This window comes from Entelurus aequoreus, linkage group LG21, assembly GCF_033978785.1.
Source record: "Entelurus aequoreus isolate RoL-2023_Sb linkage group LG21, RoL_Eaeq_v1.1, whole genome shotgun sequence".
Lineage (NCBI taxonomy): Eukaryota > Metazoa > Chordata > Actinopteri > Syngnathiformes > Syngnathidae > Entelurus > Entelurus aequoreus.
In genome coordinates, this window is record NC_084751.1 from 25,724,412 (window position 1) to 25,736,700 (window position 12,289).

At 34.8% G+C, this 12,289-nt stretch overlaps 1 protein-coding gene across 9 annotated transcripts in view; it reads left to right on the plus strand.

The window, feature by feature from the left end:
- mapk10 (mitogen-activated protein kinase 10) overlaps positions 1-12,289 on the plus strand; it is a 76,426-nt gene that overhangs the window by 47,369 nt on the left and 16,768 nt on the right. For 7 of the 9 annotated variants that reach the window (XM_062031284.1, XM_062031285.1, XM_062031287.1 and 4 more), the window contains exons 7-9: positions 732-897; positions 1,364-1,435; positions 7,132-7,314. In XM_062031284.1, the coding sequence (XP_061887268.1) occupies positions 732-897; positions 1,364-1,435; positions 7,132-7,314 (421 nt within the window). Of the gene's footprint in view, positions 1-731; positions 898-1,363; positions 1,436-6,842; positions 6,915-7,131; positions 7,315-12,289 lie in introns of all 9 variants that reach the window. The other 2 variants (XM_062031281.1, XM_062031283.1) reach the window with 1 other exon arrangement.

A 12,289-nucleotide genomic window follows, 5' to 3' on the forward strand; every position in this document is an offset into this window, starting at 1 on the left:
AGCAGGGGCATCTCTGCATTAGGGCCCAGGAGGGGCAGTGCCCCAGCGGACACTTACTTTCTATTTTTTTTTTCAATACAGAGCAGTGATTTCAAGTTTGAAGTGCGTATAAAGCACTGTTTTTGCAGTGATTTCTGTTGATATACGAAACTTAATGTGTCAAACAACTAACTTGACCCTACAATGTTTTACAAAGTATATCATATATACACATATATCATTTCATCGGCAAAAATTGTAACTCACACAGAACTTCACCACACAAGACGTACCTCATGAGATTTCCAAGGTTAAACCTATGTTTAGCATTTTCTTTTCTTTTTTGTTGTGTTTGTGCAGACTACAGAGTCAACAAATGTGTGTTTTCAAAGTTAAGGTTTTATTGTATTTATGTTTTACAGTGGTTAACTTATTTTTACACTTGTGAGAGACTAAGATTTTTAAAAAAGTGAGATGCATTATGCTTAAATTACATTCAGGTCTTAAAATATTATAGTAACAATGCTTAATTTATTTTTACACTTTTACTTAAAACATACAGAGAGACCGTTTAACTCTTATTTCAGTTTAGTGAATTATTGACAGTGTGACATTTGATTTGTGGTTACATATTTTACACTTTTATGATAGTTAGCAATGTTAACATTTTGGCAACGCTATTACAACCAGCCCGTGTAACAGACTATTCATCAGATACCAGCATGTGAAGAGTTTTTACTCCTTTCATGCAGGACCTGAAACCGAGCAATATAGTGGTGAAGTCAGACTGCACTCTGAAGATCCTAGACTTCGGTCTAGCTAGGACTGCGGGCACTAGCTTCATGATGACCCCTTATGTGGTGACAAGATACTACAGAGCCCCCGAGGTTATACTGGGCATGGGATACAAAGAGAACGGTAAGAACTGTCCTGGATGCACACTTGTTATATTTTATTTGTATATCACATATACTGTACTCGAGTTAGTTGTAAATCAAATTTATTTTGTAACGTAATGCTGCTTGCTATACGTCAAAGGAAGGATAATAATTAATTCAGTGTAATAGACGTTGAACAGGGAAACAAAACAGTCCTTCTGACTGGAGCACAACATTAACTAAGCCATTAGAAGCAAAATACTGTACTTTAAATTGTTATGACTCATTCTGTATTAAATTTCCTGCCATTTTAATCCCACTTTACTTTGCTGAGCTTCTTCTGCTCTTTTTTTTTTTAGATCACTTGTATTTCTATGACAATGTGCTATCCCTATGTGACATAGCATTCTAATTAGCATATTAATACATGCTTTCTCTCCTAGATGGCTTCCTAACACTAATGTTTGCTTTCCTTCTTTCTTTTGGCATCACCTCGGTGCGTGCAGTGGACATATGGTCGGTGGGGTGCATTATGGGAGAAATGGTGCGCCACAAAATCCTTTTCCCTGGGCGGGACTGTATCCTTGTTGACACCCGCAGTGTGTCTTTTTAAAATTATCTAAAAATAAAAAAAAAACAATAATTACAGGTATTTAAATATGTGATATACATATACATATATATATATATATATATATATATATATATATATATATATATATATATATATATATATATATATATATATATATATATATATATATATATATATATACATATATATACATATATATACATATTTATATATATACATATATATATATATATATATATATATATATATATATATATACATATATATACATATTTATATATATACATATATATATATATATATATATATATATATATATATATATATATATATATAAATATGTATATATATGTATATATATATATATATATATATATATACATATATATATATATATATATATATATATATATATACATATATATATATATATATATATATATATATACATATATATACATATTTATATATATACATATATATATATATATACATATATACATATATATACATATATATATGTATATATATATGTATATATATATATATGTATATATATATATATGTATATATATATATGTATATTTATATATATATATATATATATACTGTGTATATATATATATATATATATATATATATATATATATATATATATATACTGTATATATATATATATATATATATATATATACGTATATAAAAACAATAGTTTTATATGATACATTTTATATCATATTTTTATATGTATATATATATATATATATATATATATATATATATATATATATATATATATATATATATATATATATATATATATATATATATATATATATATATATATATATATATATATATATATATATATAAAAACAATAGTTTTATATGATACATTTTATATCACAGGTAATTTATTGATTAACTACTGTAGGTCTACATATTATAATTTATACAGGGATGAAAACATTTGTACTCACATATATGCTCTTTGTTGTTACTGTGGTTAGGTTTTTATTTTTGATCTGTACATATTACTAAACATTAATGTTAAACAATTATGCTATATATTGTCTGTGATATTATTATTAGTAAAATTCCATCCATCTTCTTCTGCTTATCCAAAGTCGGGTCGCGGGGGCAGCAGCCTAAGCAGAGAAGCCCAGACTTCCCTCTACCCAGCTACTTTGTCAAGTTCCCGGGGATCTTTGAGGCAGCAGGATCACACTATCCGCAAAAAACAGAGACCTAATCCTCCCGGATCCACTCAATGCCCTGACTGCGCCTAGAAATTATGTCCATAAAAGTTGCAAACAGAACTGCTGAAATCGGTGACAAAGGGCAGCCCTTGTGGAGTCCAACCCTCACTGGAAACGGGTCCGACTTACTGCCGGCATTGCGGACCAAGCTCTGACACTGATCATACAGGGATCGGAGAGTCACAATTAGCCAGTCCGATACCCCATACTCTTTGAGTACTCTCCACAGGACTTCCCTAGGGACACGGTCGAATGCCTTCTCCAAGTCTACAAAGCACTTGTAGACTGGTTGGGCAAACTCCCATGCACCCTCAAGGATCCTGCCAAGAGTATAGAGCTGGTCCACAGTTACATCACCAGGACAAAAACCACACTGCTCCTCCTGAATCCGAGGTTCGACTATCTAGCGTAACCTCCTCTCCAGTACACCTGAATAGACCTTACCGGGAAGGCTGAGGAGTGTGATCCCGTGATAATTGGAACACACCCTCCGGTCCCCGTTGTCCACGCAATGCTGCAGAGTCTTGTCAACCAAGACAGCCCCACAGCATCCAGAGCCTTAAGGAACTCTGGACAGATCTGCCCCCGGGGCCTTGCCACTAAGGAGCTTCTGAACTACCTTGGCAACCCCAGCTCCAGAAATAGGAGAGCTCACCGCGGAGTCCCCAGGCACTGCTTCCTCATTGGAAGACGTGTAAGTGGGATTGAAGAGGTCTTTGAAGTATTCCTTCCACTGAAACACAACATCTCCAGTTGAGATCAGCAGCACACCATCCCCACCATACACGGTGTTGACAGTGCACTGCTTGACACTCCTGAGGCAGCGGATGGTGGTCCAGAATCGCTTCGAAGCCATCTCGAAAGTCGTTTTTCATGGCTTCTTTGAACTCCTCCAATGTCCGAGTTGTTGCCTCTGCGACCGCCAAAGCTGCACACCGCTTGCCCCTGTCGGTACCTGTCTGCTGCCTCCAGAGTCCCATGAGCCAAAAGGACCCCATAGGACTCCTTCTTTAGCTTGACAACATCCCTCACCGCTGGTATTACTATTAGTAAAATTATGAGGTAGTAACATTTATTTATTCAACTCTCATGATACTTTTTTATATAAATATTTATTAAGACATTATTTTGTAGTTATAACAAATAAAATAAACAACAGCTATTTACATAGTTCATATAATTTAATCTTTAATTGTATACAGGTCATTTTTTATACATGCACTGTGGGATAGGCTGTAGCCCCCACAATCCAGAAAAGGGACATGCGGTAGAAAATGGATGGATTTATGTATACAGTGTATATATTATACATTTATAAAATGTTTTTAAATATGTATTTGAACTATTCATTTTTAAACAGCAGATATTTAAATATGTCATTTATCCATTCATTTTCTACAATTTTTAAGATGTATACATTTATTTTATAGTGCGTTTAATCGCTATTTGAAAAAACACCTTATGTTCTCTGTATGTTACTGAGGTGCAAACTAACCATATTGACACTTGTGGCTCAACTGTGTCAACTTAACCGACACACTGAATTCTTTCTGATAATCACACAAAAAAGTAGTTAGTTGTTGAGTATTTTGTTGAAAAAAAAAAAAAGGATAAGGATGTTTTATTTCGGAATAATAAATATTTCAACGTGTGCGTGTTGTCTGGAGTGCTGTTATCACGTCTTTAAGATCGTGAAGCCTCCCCCACTGTCCCCAGTGGGATGCATAGAGATTATACTTCAAATTCACAGTTACTGCAGGACTTTATGAATAAAAATGGACAATTATGTGTTTACAGTTTTGTATGCTGCAATCCAGAGGAATGAGAAGTCATTAATTGATGGACTTGAATGACACTATAGACAGAAATCCCAACTCGATATTCCTCGAAGGAGTGACAAAAGAGGAAATAATCAATATTGTGAAAAAATGTCAATCCAAGACGTCAACTGATTGTAACAGAATTGATATTGAAACAATAAAAAAGGTTATTGAAGAGATTTTAGAACCTTTAACATATATCAGCAACCTATCATTTCAAACAGGCAAATTCCCAGATAAAATTAAAATAGCAAAAATCGTACCAATTTATAAGACTGGAGACAAACACCAGTTTACAAACTACATACCTGTTTCTCTACTTCCACAATCCTCTAAACTTATTGAAAAATTGTTTAACAGATTGGACAATTTCATAAATAAAAATGAAACACTCACAGACAACAGATACGAATACAGGGCCAACATTTCAATATCAATGGTATTGATTGAAATAACGGAAGAGATCACCAATGCAATAGATAGCAACAAATTTGCTGCCGCGGTGTTTATGGATTCAACAAAGGCATTTGACACAATCAATCATAAAATCTTAATAAACAAAGTAGAACGGTATGGCAACAGGGGTTTGGTCTTAAATTGGATAAGAAGCTACTTAACCAACAGGAAGCAATACGTGAAGTTAGTAGAACACACGTCTACAGAGCTGAACATATCTTGTGGTGTACCTCATGGATCAATACTTGGACCAAAATTGTTCAATCTTTAAATAAACGACATTTGTAAAGTTACAAAGGACTTAAAGTTATTATTATTTGCAGACGATACAACTGTGTTTTGTTCAGGAGAGACCACACATAAGCTACTACAAATAATAACAGAAGAAATTAACAAATGAAAAAGATGATTTGACAAAAACAGACTATCTTTGAATCTCAGTAAAACTAAAACAATGCTATTTGGTAACAGTAGAATAAAAAGTCAAACACAAATACAACTAGATGGAGTAGCTATTGCAAGGGTAAAAGAAAACACATTTTTGGGTGTAATAATAGATGATAAAATGAACTGGATACCTTATGTAAAAAATATACAACATAAAGTAGCAATAAACAAGTCAATAATGAATAAAGCAAAATTTGTTCTGGACCAAACATCACTTAATATTCTCTACTGCTCACTAGTGTTACCATATCTGAGTTATTGTGTAGAAATATGGGGGAAACAACTACAAATGTGTGCTTCATTCACTAACGGTGTTACAAAAAAGATCATTTAAAATATTACATAATATTAGATATAGAGAACATACAAACCTTTTATTTATTGAATCAAAAATATTGAAATTCAACGACTTGGTGCATTTGCAAACAGCTAAAATTATGTACAAAGCAAACTATAACTTGCTACCTAAGAATGAACAACATTCATTTTCAACAAAAGAGGAGAAATATAATCTTAGAGGAAAATCTAATGTGTATGCTCGTACAGCACTTAAGACCTTTAACATATCCGTATGTGGAATTAAATCATGGAATGGATTACACAAGGCAATCAAACAAAGCACCAATATGATTCTATTTAAGAGACGACAAATGTTCACAAAGCACAAAGAAGAATAATTATGATAAACATCTTGAAGCTTTCTAATTCTTAAAAAATTAGATATTCATTATTTAATATTTGTTAACTTATGGTATATTTATTTATGTATACACTGTTCTGTTACAAACAGAGAACAAAGAAATTAGATAAAACTGCTATGAAATGAAAAGGGGTAGAATTAAATAAGATCCGCTTCTTCCTACTTCTTTTCGGACATGCTTTAATGAAACAACTGGAAATATGTGATGCATCACATTGTATAGTATACATGTTCTAAAAAAGCTGAAACTGAAAAATAAAGCAAGACTCTAAATGTTTTGAACTCCTGTTTCAATGCCATTCTAATGAGTTGTGTCATTGCGTGGACGTAGCCTAACTTCCCATGGCTGACGTCATGTCGTTTCTATTTTTGATTACAAGCTTGTTGCGACTGAGTCAACAGTGCCTGTGCTGGTTGCAGCCAAGTAGCGCACACTTAAATAAAACAGATTAGTTCTTAACAATATCTTATCATACCCATCCCTATTCTTCAACTATGACATCACATGATGCAAAAAGTATAGAGTGGAGTCCCACAGGGGTCATTCTTTGGTCCATTGTTATTTCAACCTCTACTTGGGGAATGATGCGATTAATAATGTTCTAGTGAAACAACAGCCAAAGCTTGTGTAGGTCTGAGTAAGGAGGGTTGTTTTGGAGTTGTGGGTAATTCCAGTTTGTGTGTGCGGTTGTTTGTATGTGAGCCCAGTGGACATGTGGTCAGTCGGCTGCATCTTTGGAGAGGTGATTAGAGGGACAGTGCTTTTCCCTGGGACGGACCGTATCCTTCTGACAGCCAACACCTAATTAGGCCTTAGAAGATGATGAGCGCTAACAGAAAGCGGGCAATTTAACAACAACCTGTGGTAGAACTTTCTCAAGTGGCACTCTTTAGTGAGCTCAAGACAACACTGCTCAGAGGTCTATCTGAATGTTCTAGTGATGGTCTAGGTATTTCTAGTGTGCCTTTTTCCCTTAAACCCACCCATCCGCACCAGATATTGACCAATGGAACAAGGTGATCGAGCAGCTTGGCACGCCGGCGTCAGAGTTCATGAAGAAGCTCCAACCCACCGTGAGAAACTACGTGGAGAACCGGCCAAAGTATGCAGGTCTCACCTTTCCCAAACTCTTCCCGGACTGCCTTTTCCCCGCAGACTCCGAGCACAACAAACTGAAAGGTGAGAGTATAACCAAATGTTTAAAAAAAAAAAAATGTACATGCCTCTTTTTATGTGTTTGCTTCAAACCACTTCCACTCCAGTCCTGGTACAAACTGGTTCATCCCAGGAACTCAAACTTACCAAAAATGCATCACATTTAGCCACCACCTTGACATTTATTGTCAATTTGTTTGGGGCGCTGTACTTGTGGCGACCCATCACTCTTCCTAATATGTCTTCCCCTGTTTGGATGGGTTGTATTGAAAAACAAAATAAAAATCCTTACAAAAGTTTACAGTATGTAACACTATTTTATAAAACTATATTTTTTTAAATAACCCCGGGTTTGAGACAAGCTGGCTTTAAAACGTATATTATTTTGAAAATTATAGTATTAAATTATTTTTTAAAAATATAATAGATACAAATAGTTTACATAATTATTCTATACTCTTAAGTTTACAAATACAATAACATATACAATTATATACAGTACATTAATAAAACAATATACTGTATAAATCAAATCAATTATTTACATACAAATGTCAACTATTATCAATCAATCAATCAATGTTTATTTATATAGCCCTAAATCACAAGTGTCTCAAAGGGCTGCACAAGCTACAACGACATCCTCGGTTCAGAGCCCATATAAGGGCAAGGAAAAACTCACAACCCAGTGGGACTATTAAGCACTGTTTGCGTTTTAAAATTCCACAGTTGACAAACATTATTTTCCTGTTTGGTGAATAAAAATAGCAAACAGCATTTTACTGCAATAATTAAAACCGAACCAAAACATTAATATGTTTCGAAAAGGCTGACTTAAAATGAAAATAAAACAAATAATCATTAATAAAAACATTTTTTTAAAAACATGGTGACAGCATTGTGCTAGGAATAATAACATTCAATAAAAAATGTTAAAAAGGAAAAAACACTAAAGGCTGGCTTGTAAAAAATTATAAACTAAAACTAAATAATTATAAATAAAAACAATTACTTACTATAATTATAAATAAAAAAAACTAATAAATAACAACTGAAAATATTTAGCACTGTATGCTATAGACAAAAATAAATGAATACATATAGATGTATACAAAATAACGTCTTTAATTCTTAGATAATATGTCATGCAATTCAGAAGGCGGGTGCTATGAATGTGCACTATTGGACGCTGAGCCACATTAGAGTTGTTAAGCATTGGCGATGATCTGTTCTTAATGCTGCCCTACTTCTCCTTACTTTTCCTGGCTGCATGTAAAAAATAAGTGGCAATCATTTCTTTTTTGTGGCCACTGTGCTGTGACATTGAAGCTGTTGGCTGCTAAAATATTCATCAGTCGTGGAGATCAGAGAGAAGCTCATGTTGTCAATGGCAGGAAGTAAGCCCGGCACGACAAATTCCTCTGAACTCAAGCAATATAGATGGGTAGATGGATGGATGATAGATAGATAGATAGATAGATAGATAGATAGATAGATAGATAGATAGATAGATAGATAGATAGATAGATAGATAGATAGATAGATAGATAGATAGATAGATAGATAGATAGATAGATAGATAGATAGATAGATAGATAGATAGATAGATAGATAGATAGATAGATAGATAGATGGATAGATGGATAGATGGATAGATAGATAGATAGATAGATAGATAGATAGATAGATAGATAGATAGTCTTGAATTCAATCAACTCACATTTTAATACAAAAAAGTATAAGCTTAAATATAATGTTCCACTTTAATGAAATCAATCTTTTAAAACTATTTCAGGCTTGAATATCCACATTAATAATTAATACTAATTAGTTATTAATAGTTTTATTACAGTAAAGTTTTACCCCCACATCCCAAAATGTAAGTAAAAACACACATCCTTTTTTTTGTTGTACATGTACACAATTATCCAGCATTAATAGTGACACACTCATCATTTATACAGCAAAATACATTGAAAAAGACAACGATGAGCAAAACAGAGTAACATTTTGCTGCATGCTTTAAATGGGAAAGAGTGGCACCATCTGGTGGACAAATATAGATATTAAATATTGACAGCCAGTAGTCTAAATTGCAACTCTAACATAAAATATCACATTTGTTTATGTTAAGACAAACATTGGAACAAAAGTACTGTTTACAAACAAATGTGTGGGGTGTTGTGTAGCTTTGCCATTTAGGGCTAATTTAAAACAAGAGACAGAAATTAAAAATTTTTGAAAACATGTATATATTTTGTAAAAATTCCCATATATTTATTAGGGATGTATACTATTTTTTTCATTCAAACAGATACGACAGAGATAACTTCCTGCTTTTCAAGACCAATACAGATACAATATTTACGTCTAAAATTCTTTCAAATTTAGATTTAACTGTAGTTTGTGCACACATTTTTTGGTCTGACGTGTTAAAAATCTTGTTCGATGTTTTTTCCCCTCCTCGCGGAATGTTTGCAGAATATTTGGTGAAAATAGAATGTGAAAAGTCTTTCTTGAAACAGTAAATAAGTCCCAGATGCCATGTTTGTTTACAGTGAGCACAGGGAAAATTTACAGCACGGCACAGGTAGTAGAAAAGGAGCGTCTTATTTGCTCAACCAAGCCTACCTATTCGGGATGGCAAAAAATATATCTATATATTTTCGAATGAATCGCAATTATTATTTGTAACGATTCTTATTCGTTAAAAAACATTTTTATTTGTATTTGTTTTTTATATTTATATCTGTCCTGTCCAGCCACTAAGTCAAATCATATTGTTCATGTAGATGCCCATATCTGCTGTACAGATTTACTTTAGAAAAGTGAAGTGTGTGATACTTCTCTTGTTGCCTATTGACTTTAATACATGTTTGGGTAGAATTTGATCAAACAAAACCATATTTCTTTTAAGTAATTTATAAATTCATCAGAGCTGTTTATCTATCTTATGGAGGAATGTAGTTAATCATAGAGATGGCACCCACTGTTATTAAAAAAGTATTGATTTTGAATCATGAATCGTTTTGAATCAAGAATCGATCCAAAAATCGATTCGAATCGTGTGGTATGTAGCCCAGCACTGGCAATCTCGCCTCATTATCTGTCCGATATTTGTCATGCACCCCTAATATCTATTCAACACAGCCAGAATTGCAAATGGAGTTGAGTACATACACAAAAGAGGCCAATACATTTTTTTCCATCTAAAATTTTAATTATTACATTATCTGATTATCTAAATAAATGTTTTACATATTTTTATGGGGGACAAAGTCAAAAAAAAAACAACATTGTTACAATCTGAAAACTTTTTTGGGCAAATGTTATTTTTTTATATAGTAAATGTATAGGCAATTGTAAATGGAGATGGACTATTTTTTCAAGTTTTTTTCATTTGTAATCAAATTGAAAATATTTTTTTAATATATAATATATTTAATATAATTTGTATAAAAATAAAAAATAAAATAAAAAATTCAGCAAACTCATTTATAGTTTCGTAAGATGTTTCGCTTTCGTAAACATTTTTTTAAAAAGGTAAAAATTTTGTTAGAAAAAAATATATATATATTTTTTAAAATATTTAAATATGTTTTGTTTGATTGCATAAAAAGACACAAATGTCCCGGGGGTCTTGCTCCATGGGTGGGGGGTCATGGGTGCCGGGGATGCCGTGTGCCGCGGGGTCGGGTGGGCCTGGGGTGTGTTCCCTGGTGCCGGCCTGGCGGGCCGATCCATGAGTGGTCTGGGGGCCGGGGGTGGATGGGGGTGCCTGGGCGGGGTTTGGGGTGCGGGTGGGGCTGTTGGGGGCGGCCGCCTTGGGTTGGGCGGGGGGCTGTCCCTCTCGTGGGTGGTGGGGAGGGGGGTTGCGCCCGTGGGGCCGGGGCCTTGCCGCTGTCGGGCGGGGGTCGGCTCGTGCCCCTCTGGCCCAGGGTGTCCGTGGGCTTCCTCCTTCCCCTGGGGCGCGAGGCGGGGTCTGCCCGGGGTCGCCCTACGCTGCGGCTGTGCGGGCCCGCCTGGTGCCGGGTTGGGGGGGCTGCTTGCCTCCCTTGTTGGGGCCCCGGCGGTGCTGCCCGACTGCCCTGCGGGGTCCCCCTCCTGTGTTTTACTCCGCCCTTATTTATTTATTAATTTTATTTATATATACTCTTATATATATATATTTTTTTTTAAATGATCTATTTAATAAATTTTATTTATTTATTTATTCTGTTAAATTATATATGTGTATATATGGGTGCGCGCGTGTACGTTGGTATGTATGTATGGTGGAATCTGTGTGTATGTATGTAGGTACATGCGTGTGGGTCGCTGCCCCGGTGTGCATTGCTGATCGCGGCACCGGGCCTGCTGAGATGCCATGGCGTGCCGGCTGTGGGCGCGGGGCTGGGCCCTTATGGCTTTTTGCCGGATGGGGTGCCTGGTGGGTGGTGGGCGGGGGGGCCTGGACGTGCGGGAAGGGCTGCGGGATTAGGGGGCGCTGGGCACTGTTGGCAACCAGGCCTCTTGTTTATTTTTATTTATTTTATTTTATTTAAAGGGTTTATTTTATTTTATAATTTTTATTTTTATTTTTATTTTATTTTTTTATTTAATTTTATTATTATTATTATTATTATTATTATTATTATTTTTTGTTGTTGTTGTGTAGGTGTATATGTGTGCATATGTATATGTATGTAGGTGTATATATGTGTGTGTGTGTGTGTGTGTATGTATGTGTACTGTATATGTATATGCATGCATGTGTGTATGTGTATGTATGTGTATATACATGTATGTATGTATATGTTTATGTGTGTATGTATGTGTGTATGTATGTGTAGGTGTGTGTATGGGTGTGGATGTCCGGTGGATCGATTGGCCTGGCTGTGGATGAGTTGGGGTAGGTGGGTTGGTGGCCTCTGTGGTAGCTGTGGGTGTGCGTTGTTGTGGTTTACGGGGTCGGTCGCTTCTTTTTGTTTCGGTTTCGGCGGCTGCGGGTGTTTGTACT